Below are 26960 nucleotides of genomic sequence, written 5' to 3'. Positions count from 1 at the left end.
ATGGGTCAGTTGTATGGCTGATGGTCCTTAATGGGCCATCAAGCAGGCTAGGCAGAGCTAACACCAACTTGTCTGGGATGTTACCCAGAAGCATAGCATAAGTTTGAAATACAGACAGTATATAGTAGGGTGACCAGATGTCCCGATTTTATAGGGACAGTCCCGATTTTGGGGTCTTTTTCTTATATAGGCTCCTATTACCCTCCACCCCCATCTCGATTTTTCACATTTGCTATCTGGTCACCCTAGTATATAGCCAATATTTATAACTTCAACTACAAAAATGACACATACAGACAGACAGCATAATTATAACCAGCAACCTATAACCTGGTCTTAGACACCTCATTTGACCCCCTTTATACAAGATTTTGTGCCACTACAGGACTTTGGTTGCAACCATGTTCTATATGGTCCCAGATTATGTCAATAACGTCACAGAGGGGATAATACCTTCTAATCTCATGGGGCGTTATGAAGATTAATCCATTAATGTCTGTGAAGCACTCAGACAATATAATAAAAAACATCCTAGACACACCCAGGGGAAAATTAACAATTTTATATTCAGTGCAGGTTTGGATGGTGTGCAGTAAATAAAGCCTGGAGGGACACATTTAGTGAGGAAGATAAAAAGAAAAGTTGAATAGGGGTCCTGTGGAGTAAATATCATGTCATTGTGTAATTAAAGATTGTATCATATTGCATATGCACAAGGGAACTGAATTAAGGTTGCCCGGGCAATCTTATTTCTGGCATTTCCTAGCTTTAAAGTCCTTGACTTTGCAAACCTAAGTTCTTTTGATGTAGCCTTAAAGGGTTATGAGCCAGATTTACAAAGATATTTAGGTACCTACAGGTGCAGATAGGCACCTAGTGAGATTTTCAAAAGCACCCAATTAGATTAGGCCACTAACTCCCATTGATTTCAGTGGGCTTTGCATCATGTCTAAATGTACATGATCTCATCAACATAAAAGAAACATAGAAAACTTGAAAGTTAATGGTTCTAACATATAAAAGAAGAGTTTTCAATCTTTGTTTTAAAATGTATTTTTTTTAAGATTACACAGTACTCTGTTAATGTTTTGGGATCTTAGAGTATCTCTAAATAGTACAAAATAATTTATATCCAGTAAGAGATCATCATCATCTGCTTTTTATGGTTTGCCAATATCTTATCATGCCAATGCTATTGTCTATAATAGCTTTTATAATCTAAGGGCCTGATCCAAAGCCAATTGAAGTCAATGGCCTGGTCTATATTACAAGTTAGGTCAACGTAAGCCACCTTCTGTTGACCTAGTTGTGCATGCGTCTACATTTAAATTTGTCTCCTGATGATGTAAGTGCCCCGTTACGCCAACCTAGTAGCACCACCTCCCTGAGCGGCATTGAGTCATGGTCAATGTAATGAGTGTGGATGCTGTGTTGACCCTAACAGTCATCCAAGAGCTGTCCCACAGTGCCTAACACTGACCACTCTGGTCACAATTGTGAATTCCATTGCTCATAGGTCACAGACCAAAAGCCACCCCCCACCCCCTTTAAAGCTCCATGAATTTTTCAGATGCCTTTTCCTGATTAGAAAGTACACCTAGCAGCTCTCCATCGTTGTGTGACCATGCCGGCTACACACTCCAGATGTGCTCCAACTTGGCGTAGACAGGAGATATTGGCTCTCTTGGGCCTGTGGGAAGAATAGGCTGTGCAATCACAGCTGTGGACCGGCCACAGTAATGCAGACGTCTACAAGCAGAGTGCACGGTGGATACAGAAGAAGGGGTATGATAGGGACCAGCAGCAGTGCCGTGTGAAAGCAAAAGAACTGCAGCAGGCATACCAGAAGACCAGAGAAATCAACAGTCAATCCAGTGCCAAGCTGCAGACCTGCCACTTTTACAAAGAGCTGAATGCCGTACTTGGCAGAGACACCACCACCACCCTGCAGACCACTGTTAATATCGCCAAGAAGCCCAAGCCACTGGCCCCTGTCATAAAGAGCAAGGACAAGGAGGATGGGGGACATGCAGCTGATGGATTCCAGCTATGCCATGGGCCAGGACCTGTATGAGACCACCGCAGTTCAGTCAGTCCCGGCAGTCGAGCACTGATGAGCCTGATGCGGGTGGACGGCTCCTTTGGTAAGTGTGTAAATTTATTTCCTATTACAGTGGTGGGTTCCCCAACTTAACAGGACACAATGATTGCCTTTTCATTAATTTACTGGTACTAGAAGAGGTAGTATAACAAAGAGAGGTAGAGTTATCTGCTTTTTATTCCACTGTAGAGTAAAGCAAGGGTGGGCATGCAGAGCAGTTAGTTTATGTGCACAGGGATGTCCCTTGAATCCTCCTGAGAGGTCTCAATGAAACTTTCATGGAGGTTCTCTGCAATCCTCTCCCAGAGGTTTCTAGGGATGGCAGCCTTATTTCTTCCTTGGCGGTAGGACACTCTCCTGCTCTAGTGAACAACAACTTTGGCAGGCACCATTGCAGTACACAGGCTAGCAGCATACAGGCCTGGGTGGCTTCAGGACACCAGCAGCAGCTGTTCTCTCTGTGCCTTTGTTACCCTCAGGAGTGAGATCAGCTAAAATCATCACCATCTGTGGAAAATGATGCCAGTATCCAGTGCCATTGCCATATACTCATAGTTACATGCAAATGAGAAATTCCTTCCTCATTTCCCTCACCCTGTGGGCCATACTCACCATGGCTGGTGCTGTGAGTGGCACCGTGCACAGGCACTTCCAAGCAGAAGTGCAATGAGCTGGTCTTGTTTAAAATTTTATGGGAGCAAAAGTGGGGAGTTCTGAATCTTAAGTTTCACTTTCTGTTGTGACTATCCTGACTATAACATCTCTGTGTGCTTTATCTGTAGCTGCTGCTATGGCAGCCCTGAGGGGTTCCCCTTCCGCACCTGTGGAATGCCTGAACCAGATAAGGAGGAGAAGGAAGAGGACTCGGGATGACATTTTCAGTGAGACCCTGCAAGTCCGTGCTGTATCAGACAGGGCCTGGAGGGTGATCATTGCAGACAGCCTGCAGAAGGAAAGAGCGGAGAGGAGAGAATCCCATCAGGAAAAGGAGAGGGAGATGCATCAAGACATAATTCACAAATATTATGCAGGACACAGCAGGCAGCTATAACCATTGGGATATTTTTCTCATTGAGATCCACTCTTGTGAGTAAACAGTGCCAGCGTCCCTTCAATCTACCAAAACCACATTCACCTATCATTCTGCACCTGCTGAGCTGGTAGCTGAATCTCCTTGATGCTGTCAAGGTGGCCAGTGTATGGTTTCATGAGCAAGGGATAGACTGGGTCTCCCAGGATCACTATTGGCATTTCAGCATTCCCAATGTTTCTGAAAAGTCTTGCATTCTTAAGATGTGAGTGTCATGCACCTTCCCTGACCAGCCCACCTTGATGTCACTGAAACATTCCTGGTCATCCACCAATGCTTGCATAATGATAGAAAAGTAGCCTTTCAGTTGAGCTACTCTGTGGCAAGGTGGTCTGGTGGCAAAATAGGGATATGCACAGGGGCGGCTCTAGGTATTTTGCCGCCCCGAGCATGGCAGGCAGGCTGCCTTCGGCGGCTTGCCTGTGGGAGGTCCCCGGTCCCACGGATTCGGCGGCACACCTGTGGGAGGTCCGCCAAAGCCGCGGGACCAGCGGACCCTCTGCAGGCATGCCACCGAAGGCAATCTGCCACCCTCACTGCGACCGGCAGAGCGCCCTCCGTGGCTTGCCGCTCCAGGCACGCGCTTGGCGTGCTGGTGCCTGGAGCCGCCCCTGGATGTGCATGCCACCGATTGCTCCACTGCAGTTCAGGAATCCCATTGCTGCAAATCCCTCTATTATGTCCTGCACACTGCCAAGAATCACAATCCAGCCTAGCAGGAGGCAATTAATGGTCCTGCACACTTGTATGACACCAGTCCCCACAGTGCATTTTCCAACTCTAACGTGATTCCCCACTAACAGGGAGCAATCTGGAGTTGCAAGTTTCCACAGAGCAATCAACAATCGCTTCTTCACTGTCAGTATAGCTCTCATTTTGGTATCCTGTGCTGGAGGGCTGGGGCAAGCTCAGCACACAGAATGTGGCCTTGTGCATCTGAAAGTTCTGCTCATAATCCCAAGCCTGCATTATGATGTGATCCTACTAGTCAGTACTTGTTTCTCGGGCCCAGAAGTGGCACTTCACATGCTCCTGCTCTATGAACACCACCAACAACCTTCAACTGGTTCTCACTATGACCCACAGCAATCTGTCCTCCAAAAAATCATCATGTTCCCGACTGATTCAGTTCTTGCAGATCTGCACATACCAGAGGATCATGCATCCTGTGCTTGCAACGCTTATGACAATAGTGGAGAGCTGTGCAGTTTCCACAGAATCATAAAATGTCAGGGTTGGGAGGGACCTCAGGAGGCCATCTAGTCCAACCCCTGGCTCAAAGCAGGACCAATTCCCAACTAAATCATCCCAGCCAGGGCTTTATCAAGCCTGACCTTAAAAATCTCTAAGGAAGGAGATTCCATCACCTCCCTAGGTAACCCATTCTAGTGCTTCACCACCCTCCTAGTGAAAAAGTTTTTCCTAACATCCAACCTAAACCTTCCTCACTGCAACTTGAGACCATTACTCCATGTTCTGTCATCTGGTACCACTGAGAAGAGTCCATGCTTCTGTCAGAGATGGCAGACTGTGAGGAGGGCCATGCAGGTTTGTGGAATTTTGAAAAAGGTGGGATAATTATGAGATATAGCTGACATTATAGGATGGAGACAGTTGTACACTGGGAAGTTGACACCTTGCTTCCAATCACCCCTGCATGACTCATTTCGACCCCACCTTGCATTGCCAAAACGTCTCAAAAGACAGTTCTCTGGATGGTAGCAGGTTGCACACTGGGTTACCTACTCATAGTGCACTGCACTGTGCATTGATACAAATGCTTCCGGTGAGTACACGTAATGCCTACAAATGGTGCCAAGCATGAACGTGCATCAGTGATATACTAATTGCAATGGCTTTGTGCCAATGTAACTTGCGTCGACCAAAATTTGTGATGTAGACATATCCAGTAGGAGTCTTTCCAATGACTTCAATGTGCTTTCAATCAGGGCATAAGTGAGAACACAGGAACAGCATACAGCACCAGAAAAATGTGGCAATTAGCAGTGATCGTGCATTTAAAACATCTGCATTGTATTTGGCAAAGAGGTCTTGGGGTTTATCTATATATATGAAGTTTAGTCAAACTTCATTTATCCAAACTTTGATTATCCAAAAACAACCTGTCTAGTAATTGAGGTCCTGATCCATGTGATATGTCAGTTGCACTGAAAAAATCCTGTTTATTCGAAGCCTGGAATTACTGAAATTACTTTTACTCTACTCATTCAGATGATAAAAAAAAAATCATATTATGGGCCAGATTCACCTTTGTTGCAACTCTATTTGTGTCTCTGGAGTTACAATGGGGATGAATTTGGCCCTGCTGTATGATGGAAGAAGTTCTGATATAACGTAGTTGAGGATTCTTCGGCCTTTTATAACAAAAAAAATTCATATATCCATTGAAAAGTTTGAGAATCCCATAAGTCAGATTTTACTGGGACATATGTCAGTGGATCAGATAACCTTCTCTTCTACCTTAAATATAATATACCCGTGTAACTCCTATTATGTAAACCTTTTTATATGCTGTGGTCAGCCAATTAGATGAATTATATTGTATTGTATTTTTAAGAAGCCTGACATTGTTCTAAACTAACACATTTATTTCACACTTGTATATGGACTTCACTGATATGGAACATACACATTTCTGAAGGGAAGAGAGAGTTGCTGGAGGCTATTTGAGTTACTGCAAAGTTCTAGAACATGGTGACTAACCTAGGATGAGACAAGGAACACTGATAAGGAGCAAATCCTGTGGGTCCCAGGCACAAGAATCTGTTGTAGTTGGTTACACTGAGGATGGGTTAGGAATTGAGATGTACAGGGGTGCCACATCCTCCTTTCAGCGAAGTCTAGCTCCATGGGATCTCTGCACAGTGTCACAAGCGGAACTTGAGGTAAGCTTCCCACCCTCAAAAGCTTCGAAACAGCCCAGGGGCTGATTCCGTCCCAGCTAAGGTGCCTTTGCCCATCGTGGTGCCTGATATGGCCACCCAGGTGTCACTGCTGGCAGGGCCCTAGGAGTCCCTGGTACCACCCCTGTAAAGCCCCCTCGCATGCTACACCCCATAGAACCCCTCTCCGCCACCGGGCAATCATGGCCCACCATACAATTTCCATACCCAGATGCGGCCCTCAGGCCAAAAAGTTGCTCACCCCGTGTTAGATGTATCATCTTGTCTACTAAAGGCTGAGGTACCAGAGAGGAAAAGAGTTGTTTTACTACCCCAGATCTGTTCTATCTCCACCCACTCTCCCAGCGTAGCTCATGAACCATGCAGAGAATGTTTCCAGTATGTTCAGGTGATGGGAAGACAGTGCTGAAAAATAGCTGAGTCACTCCTCTGCATGGAAGGGAAGAGGCCCATGTGCAGAGAACTACTCCATGCATGGATTGGGGGAACAGAAATTCTACCCCCGTATTGCACCATGAAATTCCATGCAGTGGCTATAGAATCTTTGGGCCAAATGCTGAAGTCATTATTAATTCATTATTTCTGTTATTCTTTTCTAATTCAATCCTTGTTTGACATTACTCCAACCTAAGACAATTGGAGCTTTACCTGAGCAAGAATTGAACAGAAACTGGATAAAGGCTTGAATAATTTGGTTCTTTATAAATTGTGCAAGTCAGAGGTGTATTTCATTGCAACATATTGGCATAGTTTGTAGAAAATTATGTCTTTCCATGATATTCCTAACAGAAAGCTTAACAGGGTAATATATTTCAGGGCTAGATTTAAGGCAAACCAGAGCCCAAGGAGTACCATAACATAAGGCACCCCATAGCTCCACTCCTTGGGCCCTGCTTCCGCACTGTAGCTTCATCCCATCACCCTCTTGATATGGTGGTGGGGAGAAGGCTTGCTCACTTCCCATATTCAGTGGCAGCAAGATGGGGCAGTGTTATTGTCATGTTCTGGGGTGCGATCCAGAACAAGTCAGGGGTTGTGTCACCACCTGCCCTGTAACCCTGGGTGTCTTAACAGCTCTGCTGCTGTGGCTCATAGCCTGCCTGGACACCAACAGCCAGCAGGCAAGCATGAAGCATCCTGAGTGACTGTGTGCTGTGCAGCCCTGGTTCAGCACTCTGCTCAGACCACAGCAGACTGCCTACAGAATAACAACCCCACTCTAGTCACTATCAACAGTTACCTTATGAAGGGATAACTCCAACACCTCCCAGTCCTGAATTTCCCCAAAACAATCTTCCCTCAAGTGTCCAGCCCTTTCCTGGAACATTTCAGAGAAATAATAAGGTTTGTTTGCTCCTTTACAGCTTATTATCTTCATTGGAGTAAACACACCCTTCCCTTCAAGCCCAGCACTAAATGGCTTATTGTAAAAATAAAGCAAGTTTATTAACAAAAGGATATAGGTTAAGTGATACCAAGTAAAATAAATGAAGTTAGAAAGGGTTGCAAACAAAAGTAAAAATACTCTTTGTAATGGCTAAGACTTAAAAACTACGGCCTTGGTAGATTTCTTACCAATCTTTTGTTCCCAGAGACTTCAGCCCACTCAGATGACAGCCCCATCTTTCTCAGCTTCCAAGAGCTCTGACCTCTTGTCTGTGTCCAGTGATGGATGCCAAAATGGCTTCTTTTTTTCTCCTTATATTAGCTTCCCAAATTCACCGTTTTGTCCTCAGACTCAGGATGATCTTATGCTGTTCTTCTCTTCTTGTGGACTTCCTATCCCCCTGCTGATTCATATGTAAATGGGGCTTCCATTGCTTTTGATCACACCTTGTTTAATTTCATTGGAGACAGGTCAATATGTCTCTTCCCTTTTGTCTGAGGAAAACCTGTTTCTCCCTGTGTTTGTCACAGACTTTAAAGCGTAATATCATGCATTATCCATATTTTCTCATATAGTGTTAATACATAGATTTCACAATGATATTAATTACCAGTGGATCATTAGCTTTCAGAAAGGACCTTACTTAATACACATTTGTTATACAATAATATTGTATACAATCAGTTGATTCAGTTACTTATCATTTGCGGTTCAGACCCTGGACTTTATAGCCCAAATGGTTACTCTCTGTTGTTGGGGTATAGACACCATACTGTCTGTCTCCCCATGACCAATTTGTTTATCTTGTATGTAAACAGACCTTCATTGTCTCTGCCTGACAAGCAAATGAGCATTCCTTTGTCTAGAGCAGAATGGACTTGTATGCTGCTTGCCAAACACATTTTAAGGACATAATTCTAGCACATATTTGTAACTCTTTGTACACATCCTCTACCTACATCATGCAAGAATATTAATAACCAGTGAGTTGTTAGTTTTCCAATGATATTTTACATGACACCTTTTAGATACAGATTATGACGACAGTATGTTGGATAGAGTGAGTATGTCAGGCCTGACAAGAGCTGCTGTCACAGAGTAGTCAACCACAAATGGGCCTGAGAGTCACAGTTCTCATTCTAGGAATGGCATCAAGGTCCCTCTTCTCCCAAAAAGGCAGGCAGCAGACCTCTCAGTACTGCCAGCAACTGGAGTATATCTGCTTGGGTGAGTAGGCCAGGCCTGTTGCTCTCATATCCTCCTGCATCTCAGAGTCTCCTGCTGGGATGGTATTGGCAAAGACTCCCAGAGCTGTGGATTTGAGTTAACACCCCACTGAGGTGAAGGAACATTATGTAATTTTAAAGCTTTTGTTCTGGTTTCTCTGTGATGGTGTCACTTCATTGGTTATGCTTGAGTCACATTTTCAAACTTGTCTTTGCAACCATAAGGGCTAGATATTTTTTTTAAAGAAAGCTGAGATTCTGACACCATCGCACAACCAACTCCAAAAGCTGGGTCCCTAGGCATGAGCCTATAGTGCCTATGCCTTTGACTTATTCCAGCACTGATCTAAGCTCATGCTTTGTGCATATGCTTCAGTCCCACTTGTAAGCATTGCCTTCCTTGTGCTATACTCTACTTGAATTTATTTATTTGTTTGTTTCTTTTTTGGAAAGAAAATTCTGAAATTAATCACATTTTCTTTTGACATTTGTTGGAACATACTTAAAAAGAGCAGCAGATTAATACTGTTCAAACAGTTATCCCCATAGAAACCTGTCTCAACAGAGAGGATTTGGAACTAGAATAAAACAGGACTATGTAGACAGATGGTCTTTATAACAGATACTGTACCTTTGCATTAACTTTTAGAAGAGTGGAATTTCAGAGACTGGCAATGTTCCAGAACCTGACATTGTTCCCCAATGTTTGGTATAAGTTCCTTTCTGTGTCTCAGACTGCATAGCAATTAATTTTCACTCTACCTAAACAAAAATGTGTATTTTAATAATTACATATACATTACACACTTCGGTCTAACAGCCCATTAATTTCTTTCTAGACAGAGTTATTTGTGCATGCCTTCAAGGATCAGCTGGTCAGAAGTGCCCTTTTAGCGCTATACACAGCCCGTCCAGGTTGTGTCCTCAAGAAGCCAACTGTGCCCAGAAACAGTGTGGAAGGGTCTGGTGAGCCACAGGGTCAGGACCATCCATCTCAGATCAAACGGCAGAACTCTATACCTCACCATTCAGAATATGATGAAGAAGAGTGGGTAAGTAGCCTCCAAGTTCTTGCTTGAAACTCTATCAAAAAATCCACAGCTAAGTGTAGACAAACACAAGTCTTAATCTCCATGTCCCCTCTTGTTAGAAAGACAGAATTTTAAAACTTTAAATACTACTTTATTTTACAGACGCATAGATTCCATTTTCTGATTCATTTGAATCCCAAGAATATTTTTCTAATGAAGTCCCACAAAAGTAACTTGAAACAATTTTCTGATGAATAATTTGCTTGTGTGTGACTGCTTAGTTTGTGCGTATAGCAGTGTTGGAAACGAAAATCTTCATGACCAGATGGGAAAAAGCCATGCTGTGTGTTTACCAGGGCCACCCAGAGGGGGGGGCAAGTGGGGCAATTTGCCCCGGGCCCCACAGGGGCCGCCACGAGAGTTTTTCAGGGCTCCTGGGGCAGGGTCCTTCACTCGCTCCAGGGGCCCTGGAAAACTCTCGCAGGGCCCGGGCCCCTGGAGCGTCTTCTGCTCCGGGTCTTCGGTGGCAATTCGGCGGTGGGGGAGTCCTCCCGTTCCAGGATCCGCCGCTGATGTGCCCTGAAGACCCATGGTGGGGGTCCTTCCGCCCCGGGACCCGCCGCCGAAGTGCCGGGTCTTCAGCTGCAATTCGGCAGCGGGGGGTCCTTCTGCTCCGGGACTTGCCACCAAAGTGCCCCGAAGACCTGCGGCGGGGGTTCCTTCCACCCTGGGACCTGTCGCCCAAGTGCTAGGCCCTCTGGGCGGCCCTGGTGTTTACCTCAATTCTTTTTGTCATTTAAGCAGATATAAAGGGGACTAAAAAGGAGTATGAAATCAAAGTTCAATTTTTGCCAAGAGTGAACATAAATAGTTTCAAAATGCATGAACTAATGATCAGTGAAAGAGAACTGTTTTCTATGAATCTATTCTTAGAGGATATCTGAAATGCCATAAAAGAATCAAACATGCTTTTTAAATGTCAACATTCTTAGCAGATCTTTCAATGATTTGCACAATTTATACAGCTCAGATTTTGTGAATTCGTTATTTCAGTGGATGCTTTTATAATCTTTTTCCTCAACACATTCCTCCCACATCCTCCATTCTATTTCTCGTCAGTTTCTTATACGCAGTTCATCGCTGTGGTATCATGGATGCAAGTACTTCAACATATTAATCTTTGCTGTCAATAATTAATAATTAATCTTTGCTTGTGTGAGCTTCAGTATCTTCACACCTGAGCTAAAGTTCTGCTTATACCATGAATATGGAAAGAAGAATATTTTTCAGATAAAGAAAAGACAAAAAATGTGCTTTTTATTTTAAATGAAAGCTGAAATTTTCATGTAATAACGTGACTCTGGGTGCTGGAGCTTTAAGAAGAACAAATAATATTGCAAGACTTGTGATAAAATCATGAGTGTTGATGACATTGAAAAGATTAATAATTTTGTACGAATTGAATCTTAGTTCATTTTATTACATTTGCAGTTATGTAGACGCTACCTTGGTTTTATTTGTTTGTTGAAGCTTTATTTTATTTCTTTCTAACATGAGTTACAGACTCCTAACAGTTGTCTAAATCAGCAGCCCAGTGAAGCACTTAAGCACATGCTTAATTTGAAATATGTAAGTATTCCCATTAAAGTTAAGCACATGCTTAAGTATTTTGAGAGATCAGGGCCTGAATTATCCTCTCATTAGCTTCCCATTCTCTGTTTTAATGGAAAGCTGATGGCATATATTATCTTAGTTTTAATTACTGAACTCTTGTCAACATGGTGGAAATAGACCAAGTGCTTGGAAAGTGTGAGAAAAATGCTTAAGCTAATCTGCAATTTAGTTATGCAATAACATTTCTTTGAAAATTTGTTTGGAAGTTAGAAAACAATTAAACCTCAAAGGAATATTGTGCTTTCTGTGACTCTCTAAGCCAGGGGTCGGCAACCTTTCAGAAGTGGTGTGCCGAGTCTTCATTTATTCACTCTAATTTAAGGTTTTACGTGCCAGTAATACATTTTAACGTTTTTAGAAGGTCTCTTTCTATAAGTCTATAATATATAACTAAACTATTGTTGTATGTAAAGTAAATAAGGTTTTAAAAATGTTTAAGAAGCTTCATCTAAAATTAAATTAAAATGCAGAGCCCCCTGGACCAGTGGCCAGAACCTGGGCAGTGTTGAGTGACACTGAAAATCAGCTCGCGTGCTGCCTTCAGCACGTGTGCCATAGGTTGCCTACCCCTGCTCTATGCCATATGCAGTATTCTTCATCTTTGTGTTGGTGAAGATACATATTGCTTTTCTTTCACTATATCAAAGAAAACAGAAGTTTCTTGGAGCTGGGAGTCTAAGTTTAGTTTGTCTGGAATCTAAAACAGTGTCCTACAAAACTCTTAAACTGACCCAGGTCTTGCTACTTTAAATAACTCCGTAATTTTTTATTTATTTATTTATTTATTACAATACTGGTGATTTATTTTACAAGCATCTGGAGTCATGAGTTCTAGGTCCAACTTTAAAAAAAATGCAAAAAAAATTCTTTATGAGTAGCTTTCAACTTTCTATTTTAATATTCTGTTTTTCATGTTGAGTGGGCAATGATATCTGAGAAACTGAATTATTCTTATTCTTAACTAATCTGTGCGTCATACAAAGAAATTATATTTAAAAAGAATGCATATGCAGATTTTTACTAACTTATGAAACTGCCTATATTCCTTGAGACGTATACACCATTAGGCTAAGACTTAATGTACAAACTAAACCCTTTTGAAAAATAGCTTTTTGTATTTCTGTTCTTTGTTGATTATATCGGGTAAGAGGTTTTTCTTAGCCTTTTTGAGTATACATTTCTAATCAACTTACTGTAGGTCCTATTTCTGCAAGTGGATCCAAATTGGTGGATCCATTAGGGATCTTGCTATGTTGATCCAGTTGCAGGATCAGGGCCCTGAGCAGCAGTGCTATAATACACCTTTCTCTTTGGATGTCAAATACAAACATTAATGCCAGACAGTTGACAGCAGTATTGATTGAGTTACTTATACTGGTGTAATTGTAAGCACTATGCTTAGGTAGTACCAAAGCATTACTGCTTAAGAAAAAATATTTAACTTGATAGTTACAGATTGCCTGTGAATAGTTACTTCCTTCTCTGCTTGCCAGCTGCTTCTGCTATCCTAGAACCTCCCTCCAGGGAGGGAAAAAAATATCATGTCATGCATAATGCAAGAGTGGGTGGGCAGACTGCCACTTGGAAGTGTTTCTGCTCTACATTTCTGACTTACTAGTTAACATGGTTGGTGTTACAATGCTATTTGTATAGTAATAATAAAAACATACAATGGTGAGAACAAGCTGACTTTTTTCCCAGTTAAAATGGCACTTCTAGAAGATTACATATAAAAATATTTATAAAAGAAATTGCATAATTTTTGGTATACTAATTGAATGTTGACAGTGGAAAGTAATCAGTATTTTGTATATAATTTTATTTTATTTTTTATAGTATTTTAACCAGTGTGCTAATACTGCTGTGTGCAATATCTGAATATACTGTAATTCCTGTGTGAAATATTCTCCCATCCACAATAGCCTATTTCCCAGTGGTCTCCAACCTTTTTATGCACAAGATCACTTTTTTAGTTTAAGTACAACCCAGGATCTACCCCAACCCTTCTTTGAAGCCCCCCCCACTCACTCCATTCCTCCCCGCCTCTCCGTTACTGCCTCTCCTCCACCCTCATTCACTTTCACCAGCTGCAGGGTCCCGCCGGGTGGCACTTACTGCAGGCTGCTCCCACGCCGCTCCCGGAAGGGGCGAACATGGCCTCTGGGGGGAGGGGAGGGTGACCAGATAGCAACTGTGGAAAAAATGGGACAGGAGTGGGGGGTAATACGCGCCTATATAAGGAAAAGTCCCCAAAAACGGGACTGACCCTTTAAAAACCAGGATATCTGGTCGCCCTAGGGGAGGGCACGTGACTCTGCATGCTGCCCCATTCTGCAGGCACCCTCACCCCCCACTCCCCCCACAGCTCCCATTGGCCACAGTTCCCCGTTCCCAGCCAATGGGAGCTTTGTGGGCAGTGCTTGAGGCAGGAGCAGTGCGCAGACACCCTTGCCCCTCCCTCCCCCGGAGCCCCGGGGGTGTGCTGACCACTTCTGGGAGTGGTATGGGGTTGGAACAGGCAGGGAGCCTGCCTTAGCCCCACTGCACCACCGGACTTTTAGCAGCCAGAGATCGCAGTTGACTGGCAGAGTCTCCAGGATCGACCAGTCAATCGCGATTGACCAGTTGGCAACCACTGCTATATCCCATTCCAAAGTACTGTCCCATCATGAGTGGACATTAGCTAGGATTCTTGAACGTTCATTAAGATGCATGATCTATTATGAACATTCCATGAAGAACTATTAACATGCAGTTCTGGCGCATAGCTGCATGCCTGCATGATAATTTAAGCAGGTGCAGTGCCTCTCAAACCTCTGGGAACTACAGTGGCTGTGCTCTACTTTGCAAAAACAAAGCTCTGCTGGCTGGTGTGGAAGGGATGGGGTCGTTGATGAGCTCTGCAGGGTGTTTGTTGAGGCCTGTGGAAATAAAGACAGCCTTTGGGCCCCATGACGTAGAATTCTGTCTTTTATTTCAAAAGGAAAAGCAAGTTTCTGCCCCTTCTCCTTGCAAAGATAGCATTGAAAACTTAAACCCATGTAAACCCACTGTGAGGGCTGAACTGTGCTCAGCTTCTGTAGAAAGAAGCTGAGGGAGAACTCAGCATGTGTGCATGCGTACACGTACACACGCACACTCACTTTCTTCCTCTCGCCTGTGTAAAATGAGATGGTTAAGTCTGAGGTGTAACTCAAAGAATCACAGTTTAGATTTTCCTTTCACCAACAGTGCAAATCAGGAATAACTCCAGTTAAGTCAGTGATGTAAAATGAGTGTAAGTGATTCTCCTGAATCAGATCCCACCTTATTAACCTTTCTTAAAATTCTTAGGCAGGCCCTCTGCTACCAGGAGGGTTACATTTATGGGGAGAGTGCAGAGCCAGCACTAGGCATAAGCAAACTAAGCAATTGCTTGGGGCCCCCCTATTAGTATGTGTTGGGGAGGGGGGGAGCTAAAATATTCCTGCTTAAGGCCCTCAGTGAGCTATATAGCACCACCTCTGATGGAGGGTATGAGAGAATTGTTTAACAGGGTTACCTAAAAGTATGAAGACTGGGCCTGCTTGTTAAAAATATGATGCTGAGCTGGCTTTGGTGACTCAGGTGGCTGGTATGGTGTGGGTATATCTGCCACTGCCACAGTAGCTTTTGTAAGAGAAACTTCTCTTCTGCATCCGTCTCTAGTGCCAGTAGGAATGAATAGAGGATGCATTGCTGTATACACTGTGCAGCCCTAAATCCCAGCTGCCTCCCAAAACTTCTCCGAAGGAGGAGGAGAGGCGGCAAAGCCAAGCTGCTGCTGAACTGAGTAAGAGCCTGCACCCATTGCAGCCCTCCTCTCTTCCTGTCATTGGCCTGCCTGTCCAATGTTTAAAGAACAAGCACTGGCGGGAGAGCCAAAAGCCTAATTCCCTTCCCCTGATTTCCCACCACCTCTTCAGGGAACCTGCTGCTCCATCTGACCCCTAACAATCAGGGGAAACCCACCCACTCCAGAACTAAAGGGGACCCAATATCTGATTCACCATCAAAGGAGACCCACTTTCCCTGGCCATCTGCCCTGCAGGTAAAAGTAGCAGGTCGGCTATTGCCTGCTATTATTGCAGCCAGCACAGGCTGAAGGACACTTTCCTGCTACCATTACTCCGGCTGTGAGGAGCCTACCTGTGAAATAGTTTTCATGAGGTGTTGGGTAGGGGGAAGCATATTGGGTTGAGAAGGTGGGAGGCAAGTGGAAGGAGTGATGGGATGGAGGAAAATGGTCTGGAAATCATGGATTTTTGGAGGGGTGGGAAAGAATATGAAGTTGATGGATTTCTTTATGTGCAGAGGAATAGTATGGAATTGATGGATTTTATTTGGTGAGAAAGTGTGTTTTTTACCTAAGAAATGTCATATGAACGAGATGGAAAACTTGAAGGGCCTCTTTGTTAAAAATTTGGCCCTCTCCCCTGTTGAGAGAAAAGCATCAGAATCAATGCTTAGCTTTGTATAGTCCTTGTGACTCCCCAACGCAGTGACTTCCTTTTCTCTCAGCCTCTTCTGTGGAGAATATGGAGGCTCTTTACTCCCTATGTTTCTCTTGCCCACACCTACATATGACGGTTAGGGTTAGAGTTTTGGATGTTTTTCTACATTTTCAAATATATTTATTTAAGTTTCAAAGTGTACAGTGCTCACTTTATATTATTTTTATTACAAATGTTTGCACTGTAAAACTGATAAAAGAAATAGTATTTTTCAATTCACCTCATACAAGTACTGTAGTGCAATCTCTTTATTGTGAAAGCACAGCTTACAAATGTAGATTTATTTATTTTTTTGTTACATAACAGCACTCAAAAACAAAACAATGTAAAACTTTAGAGCCCACAAGTTCACTCAGTCCTGCTTCTTTTGCAGCCAGTCGCTAAGAGAAACAAGTTTGTTTACATTTATGGGAGATAATGTTGCCCGTTCTTTATTTACAATGTCACCTGAAAGTGATAACTGTTGTTGGCATGGCACTTTTGTAGCCGGCATTGCAATGTATTTATGTGCCAGATGTGCTAACCATTCGTATGCCCCATCATGCTTTGGCCACCATTCCAGAGGACATGCTTCCATGCTGATGATGCTCGTTAAACTCCTAGGGGGAGAATTGTATGTCTCCTGCTCTGTTTTACACTCGCATTCTGCCATGTATTTCATGTTATAGCAGTCTTGGATGATGACCCAGCGTGTTGTACATTTGAAGAACACTTTCACTGCAGATTTGACAAAACGCAATGAAGGTACCAGTGTGAGATTTCTAAAGATAGCTACAGCACTTGACCCAAGATTTATGAATCTGAAGTGCCTTCCAAAATCTGAGAGGGATGAGGTATGGAGCATGCTTTCAGAAGTCTTAAAAGAGCAACACTCCGATGCAGAAACTACAGAACCCGAACCACTAAAAAAGAAAATCAACCTTCTACTGGTGACATCTGACACAGATGATGAAAACGAACATCTGTTGGTCTGTACTGCTTTGGATCATTATCAAACAGAACCCATCATCAGCATGGAGGCATGTCTTCTGGATTGGTGGTTGAAGCATGAAGGGACATATGAATCTTTAGCACATCTGGCATGTAAAGATCTTGCAATGCCGGCTACAACAGTGTCACGTGAACGCCTGTTCTCACTTTCAGGTGATATTGTAAACAAGAAGCGGGCAGCATTATCTCCTGCAAATGTAACCAAACTTGTTTGTCTGAGCAATTGGCTGAGAAAGAAGTAGGATTGAGTGGACTTGTAGGCTCTAAAGTTTTACATTGTTTTATTTTTGAATGCAGTTTTTTTTGTACATAACTCTATATTTGTAAGTTAAACTTTCATGATAAAGAGATTGCACTACAGTACTTCTATTAAGTGAAATTGAAAAAACTATTTTTTATTTTTACAGTGCAAATATTTATAATAAAAATAAATATAAAGTGAGCACTGTACACTTTAAAATCTGTTTTGTAATTTAAATCAATATATTTGAAAATGTGGAAAATATCAAAAAAAATTATATAAATGGTATTCTATTATTAACGGTGTGATTAATCGTGTGATTAATCGTGATTCATTTTTTTAATCGCTTGACAGCCCTACTTTTTTCCTGTTTACAATATTTCATTATTCTTTGCAGAAATCCCATCTCAAAATCACTCTTACACTCATGGTTGAAATAAAACATACTTCTTCATTTTCTCAACAATTTTCAGGCACCCTTGAGTTAGAGCTGATATCTAGAGCTAAGATTTCCAATGGGCCTCTACACTGCATCTGATTTAGGTTTCAATATTATGCATGCAATTATTAGCTTGTGTAATCCCCCATGTTGATGTGAATATCAGGTAGTTAAGTGTCTAACTGCCTGTCATGGATGTACAACTGCTGGTTTTTCCCACTTGTTTATTTGTACATACAGTATTTCAGCCACAAATTCTACAGGCTAGCTTTGAAAATTATGGCCTCAGTAGTATATTAAGTGGTGAACAATAAGTCTGTCTGAGAGTTACTAATTTCTTACCACTTCCAGACAGTTGAGACTTTATTTAGAACATTCTTCTGATCAAAACAGTCCTCAAAAAAAAACAAAAACCCGTTACCTAAAGCAAAAGCCGTTCCTTTAGCAACACTACATATTTCTTCCATATGAGGACTAGCTTCACTAATGCATACAATATGTATGGCCTTCTATGTGTACTTTCACTGTGAGTGTTTATATTGTTTTTTTACAAAACACACACCTACACTCTGTGTGTGTGTGTTTTGTAAAAAAAAATATATATATATATATATATACATGCACATTTTCATGATTATATTGTCATGACAACAGATTTATCACATGAACAGATTTTATGTTACAAGCACTAACAGCTGATTATACTGACTGATTAACCTATATGTAACTCATATTCAAATGTGTTGTTAGTTTCCCTTTGAAATCACATCTCTCCGTGAAGGGTTTGTGTTCCTTTTTAGCTGCCACCACTTTCATGTACATGTAATGGATGCTATATAATACATGCAGTACTAGTACTAAACACATGTATTATACTTTACTTATCACAAATCTACTTCATGTTCTGCATATCTCTAAATTTAGAATCTTATACATAAATCAGGATTATTTTACAGTATTAGGTACACTTTCCCACTATGTGTTATACAATCTATGATTAATTGGACATAGTTTAAGATTATATTATGTGTTCATATTGGAAGTGGCTAGCAAATTCTTTGTTATATAGTAAGTGTCTCATTAAAAGATCCTTGAAAACCATGCAATCACCAGTCATTAAGAACTATACACATAAGTACTGAAATACTGTAGCAACTTCTGAAAGTGTGATACATTCTACAGCAGAAGTATATGCTGTAAATAATGGTGATACACAATACAGAATAGTTTTAGATTAATAAGAAGTTTGCCTGAGTAGAAGTTCTGGCACAAATCCAGCCTCTTCTATCTCCGGCCAGCTTCCATTTGTTTACATTTGTCTGTAACCATAGTATTGTTTTTTAGTCTAAATTCTCCTTCTCCCACACATCCCATGTCTGAATATTCCCATCCCTCACCTCCACAGCATTGCCCATATGTGACGTTCATTATGTCTCTGCTTAAGTCTTCCTGCTTACTCTTTTCTTTCACTTTGTCTTGTAAAACTCCCTTCCCATGCCTCCCACGACAGAAACACGCAGTACACTTCTGGGCACCACCTCGCACATATCACTCATCCTCTTTCTTCCATTACCTATCCATTTATTTCAGGTCAAATGATTCATTTTAATTTTAAAGTGTGGATGGAGTCATTCCAAGCTCTGTCACTAGCCTTGTCTCACAATTTCTCTCTACTTATCTGGCTCTGGCCTCTTTTCTGTCCTTCCACGCAAACCCACTAGTGTGGATCTAAGAGCCTTCTCTTCTGCAGCTCCTGACACCTACAGGAGCCTTCCTGTTCCTCTCCAGCATAGTGATTCTAGTCTGTCTCATTCCAAATGACTTGACCTTATCTTTTCATCTGTGCTTACACCTCTTGATTTCACCCCCGCTCTATTATTTCTGCAGTTTTTGTTATGTCCAGTTAACTCTGTAAAGTGTCATGGGTTGCAATTTGTATGGAAGATGATGTACAAAATGAAATTGCATTAGATACTGAATGTGGCATATAGGCAGGCTGCTAATATTGGTGTACCATCTCTCATTTTTATGTTTGCTTATTCAGCATAGGTCTCATTTTAGCAAATGGAGGGTTCAGTAAATGGGCACATCCTTTTGATAAAGCTGCACGTGCAAACCATGGTGTTGCAAACAAAGAGCCAATCCCGCAAGGTAACGAGCGCCCTCACCTCCCATTGCAGTCAGTTAATCGGAGGCGAGGATGCTCAGAACCTCACAGGATTGAACCGAAAGTGGACAACTTTGCATGCAACTGTACATGCAATGCGGGCACATTTAGGAGATTTAGCCTTTGGTTTTGGACAGTGTGAAGTGAACTACAAATGTACTGCTTTTACTGCCTTAAAAAAATCAGTTCCCATTCATTTATTTACACCAAAGAAACAGGGACAATGGAAAAAAAATTCTTGAAATGATGATATGTTGTGTAAAGATGTTAAGTTACATCATTTGTAGACACCTAATTTTCACTTTACAATTCAGTAATTCTACTGTAGACAATATTAAGAAGCCAGTGGTCTACTAATACATCTCTCTCTATGCTTCTTTCAATAATGTGTAGTGATACTGATGCTCTTTTCAGGATAGGGTGTGGACCAATGTGGGGAAGAGTTTAAACTGCATTATTGCAATGGTGGACAGACTGCTTGAAAAAGACAACAGCAGCAGCGGCATTAAGGAAAGCGAAAATGACCCTTCATCTGCAGATCACATGGTATCACATACAAGTGGTAAGAAACCTATTTTTTATGATTGACTGGGTAAATAAAATGAAAAAATCACAATAAAAATGAGATAGAAAGAGTGAATAGTGTTGTTGATAAAAGTGCTGATAGTATGGTTTTGCACATTCCTAGCCTTGAATGACAGAAAGCTGTTTATCAAATTGCATCTCAGTTGTGCACTCAAGAACTGCATGCTGTGCTCAATTTTTTGTGCTACATAAAAGCCTCCTTGAAAGAACAGTGTTTTCTTTTGAAGTCTCTGACATAATTTAATCTATTTTAGGTTTTTCGTGAAACTGCCATTCAGAAAATGACTCAAGAGCATACATTAACCCTTAAGGAAATTTTAACACATACTTTCAAAATGTCTTTTGCTGATAAATCCTTTGCTGGTTCCAAAATCAAATTTTTAAAGATAAAGTTGCTTCTCTTTTGTGAATGCAGCAGTTTCTGCAGAACTGGATATTAGGTAGAGGATGATTTAACAATATGCTGTGGAGAAAATTCTCACAGATCCACATAGTGATTCTTGGCTCCATTATTCTGTTCTTCCTACATGTCTGGATTTCTAATTGTTTTTATTTGCACAGAGAGTGAAATATAAAGTCAAGATCAGCTGTATAAATCCGAGATGAGAATCTTGTTTTGTGTGTGTTGCAATGAATGTAAAAGTCCCTCTTTGAAGGTGTATGGTATTCCAAGACCCAAGGAAAGGGTCTTGGAAGCAGAACCAAATTCTGGGCTGCAAACTGCTGGAAAACCTACTCTTCCTTTTATTTAGTGGAACAGTGTTTTCTTTTATCCTGTAATTACGTCTTTGTGTGTTTCCCACATTTTCATGACTTGGTTTTAGAACAAAGATATTTAAATTATTAGAAATTTTATAAGATTTGGTTATTTAATTAAAGCTATTATTCCATCCCATTTGTGTACTGATGCTGGGATTTTAGCTGTAGCCCTAATTTTAATGCAGCTGGAAGGCCAACTTATTTACCAATACCAGAGATTTGTGCCAAGACTGGCATCCAAAGTTTCTGCATCAAATGTGTCACTCTATTTTTATAGTAAAGAGATGGAACTTTTCTTACCTGTTACATTTGCTTCTGAGAGTTTCTCTCTATAAGAGGTGAGAATCTACCTCAGCTGTAAGGTCAGGGGAATGGGTGGCAATTTTTTGGTCTATACTTTATTCTCCAGTAATAATTTGTGGGAGTGGAGTGTAGGCACAGTATGTGGATTCAGAACTGTGTTCTACTTGGAATGTTTCTTTTACGTTGGAGTGAGGTACAAAATCTCACAGATCAGCTAGGAATAGTCTTCAGTTTGAAACTGTCTTCAGGAAGGGAAACTCAACAGTCCTGGGTCTGATAAAGACAGCAAAACTGAATCTTAGATGTTCTTGTGGCAAACTGTTCCTCTTTCTCGTCACCACGTTCCCCCTCTTCCCCCCCTCCGTGATGATAATTAACTCTTATTAGTTTTTTTTCAACATCATGAAGTAGTAGTAGATATCTTAATAATGAATATTGGATTTGTTTTGCAAATGAGGCCTCTGTTACGCTACCTTTGTGTTAGATACGTACAGTTCTCTATCTATTCTCCAGATGGCATGGATCATTTTGACTGTAAAACAAGATTTTACATTACTTTAATTTTGTATACCTTAACTGAAAGAAACTTAGAACTTTGCGTATGTGTTTTGGAAGTCCTCTGCCCACAAAAATAAGAAATTAGAGAAGTATAAGTTTTAAAAGTCCATTTTCCCCTTGCTCTTTCAAGCTTCATGAACATTTTCCAGGTGGTGCTCTTTAGATTGAAACATATTTGACTAGTCCCATTCTATTTGTGTATGATATTTTACCTTTAGCTATAACAAAGGGACAAAAGCTTACACTCAGGCTCGTAATTTACAAAGCCAGGTGAAAAGTTGATTAGAGTCTTTATCTCTCAAATTCAAAACTACTTTGAATTACCTTCCCCAAAAAATGTTTAGCTTGAAAGGGATTTAAGAAATGTGCTAAATGTTCTCCAAGTAAATTAAGATCCTGCCCCTATGCTAAGCAACAGTACTATTTTTAATCTGAGGAAATTACAGGAGACATCATTTGTTCTGCTCATAAAATCTCTTCCAGAGTTGAAAAACAGGCCAAGAATAAACAAACCTTGTAGTAATTATGACAATGAAGCAAATTCTTTTTTAATTAAATTCTGCCCTTATTTCTTCTCAGATGTTTACTAAGGGCCTGACCATGCTCCCAGTGAAGTTCATTTGACTTGACTTCAATGAGAACAGAATTGGGGTGTTTTAAAGATCTTTTTTGGATTTCTTCAATGTCTACTTAGTTGTAAATTGTAGGTTCTTTATATTGTTATATTTTATTTGTTAGGAGGCGTGGCTTCATTTCTGTATTAAATTTTGATGGCTTAAAGTGGAGCTGGGAAGGGTAGACCTTGAAACTGAAATGTTTTGAAAGTTGCCTCCTATTGTAGAACTTACTTTAAAAAGTTATCTCCACAGTGTGGAAAGCTTTCAGGTATTGGAGAGCAGCAGGAACTGGTGTAGTTCATGTTGCGTAATAGACCCAGTATACCTTCCTGTTTTCAGTTCCTGATAATGTTCTGAAACTTTTGCCTTCTGAGGCCAAAATTTTCCATGCGTGATCTCTGCCTAAAGGTGATTTTTTCTCTCTCTCTCTCTCTGTTTTTTCTCTCTCTCTCTCTGTTTTGTGGTTATGTACGCAGAAGTCAGGAAATGCCATAGTCAAGGTGATAAACTGAAATTTAATTCTGCTTCATAGGGTATATGTAGCCTTTGGTTACATTACATGATGTCATACTATTTCTCAAGAAATCCAGCATAGTACCATGATATTTTACAGCCGTAGATACACATTTATATCTTGCAATGCTGTATACTATTTTGTGTATGCAAGACAAAGTCCATGAAAGTCATTTATATGAAAAATTCTCAATGGATGTTACTTACATGTTATACCACAAACATAACAAAACTGAGTAATACTGTAAATGTATTAGCATGCATAGGTCCCCAGTTAACTCAGTTAGCTTCCTAGTTGACTAGCTCAGTCCTCAAACTGACCCTATAAGAAAAGCTGTGCTGTTGGTTGAAAAGAAAATATATATAACACATGAAGTTATAACCAGATTATTAAAATATGTACCTTGTAGAGAAGAGAACTGATCATATAAAAGGGCTGTCAGTAAAGATATATTTCATCGTTATGACATAAAATTAGTGTAAGTATTAAAAAAATGGAAAAAATGTTACAGGATTCTACACCTGCATATCTAAGGTTGTAGAAAATGTTATCATGATATATTGGATTATCTGAGCAATAGGATATGTTTCAGTCAATTAAGGACTGCATCATAATACATACTCAAAGGGTGAAAAGGTAGGGTTTCATTTTCTTTGCACCCTCTGAGTATATACTTATTGAATTTTAGGGTGTGTAACATATCCATTGTATTAAATTTCCTAAATTTTATAATGTGAATACATTTACCTTTTGGCTTTTTTCCCCTCTCATAGATACTTACTTTAAACAAGGATTATGCCCTCCTTAATCTATCTTTTCTTACAGTTTGACCGTTGAGTATATTCTTAAGGCTGAATTTGAGATACCAGTTTCCAAGGTAACAGACTATGGTGTCATCAGCACAGGATTATGATTTCACTGCAGGATAAAGCATAAAGAGAAGATGGGTTTTAAGGGAGAACATTGTTTCTTAAGCTTCAGTGTTTTGCTATGGAAAATTACTTGACAAAGTTAAATTATATGATTTTCCCTTTTTTTTCATAGTACTCAGACTGTGAAAGTCCTTTTTTAAGGATTTCAGTGTTACCAGTCTGTACCATGCAGTAGCTTGCTCTCATGCAAGCACAGGATTCTACGTTCATCCTAATGTATATGTTAAGATTTGTAGGTGGACAGACTGCTAGGATAGTTTTGTGGAATGATCTGCTCGATGAAATTGAGAGGGACCCCACAGCTCTAGATTGGAGCACTTTTGTAATTGCGTGCTCTAGGGAGCCAGGTGATTTTGCACCTGAACCAGTGTCTGTCTCTGTGACAGAGTAATTGGTGGGGATTTGAAACAATGCCATGTTCCCTTTTGAGTTTTCTTCCTCAAGTGAAGAGTTTTCTGTATAAAAGTTCCCCAGTGGAAATGTATTTTATGTAAGCATCAGATGCCATCTACTTTCAGGAGAAGGAGCATGGAAATTTCCATAAACTTTTCTCTTGTGTTCCTCCCTTTTCTGCATCTTCTCTTCCCTGTCTCTTCTTTCACATTCTCCTTTTCTGTAGTTTTCCTGTGGAACCCCTTTATTCTTCTACTTCCACAGCCCTTATATACTCCTCATATCTGTTATTTTCATCTTTCTCATTCCTTTTTTCTTCCCTCTCTCCCTTTACTTAGCACGCTCTCTCTCTCTCTCTCTCTCTCTCTCTCTCTCTCAAACTGTAAGACTGCCCAGCTTCAACAACTTGAATTAACTGATGGATGCTAGGAGGGAATGAGGTCTTTCTAAAAGACTCACTGTCCGCAGTTCAGGAGGGAGGGAGATAGTGTTTAAATGAATCAATAATGTTTTAAAATACTATCAGAAAATCTAGAGCAAGATAGCAATTTTATATCAAGTGTTATTTTGTTAATCCTATTTATTGTGTGTTTTAGATTTGACTCACTTCCTGTCTCAGGTTATCAGCCTTCTTCATTTGTTTTCGGTATGGCTTCTGATTTCTCTCCTAAACAATGCTGAGGGCACACTCATGTTTAGTGTGGTCAGATGGTTTCAGCATCCACTGTTAATCACTGTGATTATATGGAAAATTTTAGGTTTTAGGCAGTAGAATAGCAATCTCCATAAACAGTAAATTGTTCCACTTCTGCATCAAAGTTGTGCAGTTAAAATAAACATTACAGCAGGTTCTGCTTTCCATACAGCAAAGAGATGAAGCTGTTATTATTTTATTACATTTACTGCAGTAATACACAGAGGCCTTCTCGGGATGGGGGTCCCATTGTGCTAAATGCTGCACAAATGTGTGGTAAGACATGGCCCCTTCCCAAAGGGCTTAGCTACTGTCTTTGAGTTAAAGCTAGCTCAAAGTCCTCATTGGAAAGAGGAAGAAATTAACTGTCATTTTATAGTACTAATATATAAAATATTTGAACCATGGTAAATAAGATTTCTGAACTCTCTTTTTAAGAAGTTTACCTGAGACTAATTATTTCAGTCATCTTCATAATACATTTTGGACTAAGAAGGTTCATTATTTGGTAGCATGTGAAGCTTATTTTTTTCTGCTTCTTCCTTTGAGACAGTAGACTATATCTAACCTGTTTGATGTTGGATATTAAGACAGCACTTTTTGTTCCTTCATTATGTCCTGTCTGTTCCATTTCATATCCTGTCTGAGTAGTTTATTTACATAGTTCATGTAAATAAAAGTGAAAGAGATTAGATAGTGCATATAGTGAAATTACTCATAGTGTACAGTCCCAGCTACCTTTTCGTTATCATAGCGCCCACTTCCTTCTGCTTTCTGTTGTCATTCAACTCTCCTGTTTTTTAATTTCATACCATTTTAATTTTGAGACAGTTGAAATCCACAGAAGTCTGTAGCATTTTTGCTCCCTTTACAGTAAGGAGTGTATGGTATTAGGCTACAAAGCTAGAATTAGCCGCATCTGAATCCTCTAAGTATGTTTCTGGGAAAAGTAAGAGAGAAGCTTGGGGTTTTGCTAGCTCACAGCTAGTATATTTCAGTTCTCATTAAAGGGCCCAGTTAGGCTGTGCACATAGTGGGCCTGATTTTGAAAAGGTCAGGAGTCTATGACCGTGCCCAAAAGTATATATCCTAATGTAGTTTGCCTAATTTGTATGAGCAATTACCACTGTGCACATGCAATTTGGGTATTGGGAGGCAGAAATTCCCAGTTGAATGCCAGACAGACTATTTGCACATATAGCCATGGTAATTGCACAGAAAAATTTGGCCTGTAATCGTGGACATGTTTTTGATTTTTTTTTACATGGCCTTACGTGCCTGATTCTGTCAAGCCTTTACTTTTGCTATGAATAGATTTCTTGTATTGGTCTGAAGGGTCGGTATTTGTGCTTAGTACACACAACTGGGCTGGGGAGAAGTAGTTTGCACCACTTCCTTCCCTCAGGAATTCCACTAGGAAAGCGCAGCTTTAAGTTGAAATCAGGATTCCATAGTAGCCACACTGCTCTGCTGCAGACTGACTCTGAGGTGTTCTCAATCAAGACTGCCTTCTGGCTTTCCAGGCCATGCCCCCTCCAGGACAGCAACATGCAGTTTGGAGCTGTGCTGTCTGACTGCAGACTCTGGGTACGTCTTCACTACCGGCCGTATCGGCGGGTAGCAATCGATTTTTCGGGGATCGATATATAACGTCTCATCTAGACGCGATATATCGATCCCCGAACACGCTCCTGTCGACTCCGGGACTCCACCAACATGAACGGCGGTAGCGGAGTCGACATGGGGAGCCGTGGACGTCGATCCCGCGCCGTGAGGACGGTAGGTAACTCGATCTAAGATACT

The 26960-nt window shown here is 40.9% G+C and overlaps 1 protein-coding gene and 1 long non-coding RNA gene across 3 annotated transcripts in view; one reads left to right on the top strand and one right to left on the bottom strand.

The window, feature by feature from the left end:
• Positions 1-26960, top strand: part of INPP4B (inositol polyphosphate-4-phosphatase type II B) — a 516678-nt gene that overhangs the window by 393843 nt on the left and 95875 nt on the right. Inside the window, exons 18-19 of the mRNA XM_045019298.1 lie at positions 9568-9780; positions 20217-20364. Coding sequence (XP_044875233.1) covers positions 9568-9780; positions 20217-20364 — 361 coding nt within the window. The remainder of the gene's footprint in view (positions 1-9567; positions 9781-20216; positions 20365-26960) is intronic.
• On the bottom strand, positions 2308-24007 carry LOC123371556. Of its 2 annotated transcripts, XR_006579841.1 has the most exons (4): positions 23920-24007; positions 9360-9490; positions 2923-3044; positions 2308-2608 (listed from the first exon to the last, which is right to left on the bottom strand). It is a non-coding gene; the product is annotated as an uncharacterized LOC123371556 (long non-coding RNA). The 2 variants fall into 2 exon arrangements; XR_006579840.1 differs by lacking the exon at positions 2308-2608 and having other exon boundaries at positions 2717-3044.

The sequence above is a fragment of the Mauremys mutica genome, chromosome 5 (assembly GCF_020497125.1).
Source record: "Mauremys mutica isolate MM-2020 ecotype Southern chromosome 5, ASM2049712v1, whole genome shotgun sequence".
NCBI lineage: Eukaryota > Metazoa > Chordata > Testudines > Geoemydidae > Mauremys > Mauremys mutica.
The sequence above is the reverse complement of the archived record's forward strand: the minus strand, read 5'-3'. Positions and strand labels throughout refer to the sequence as shown.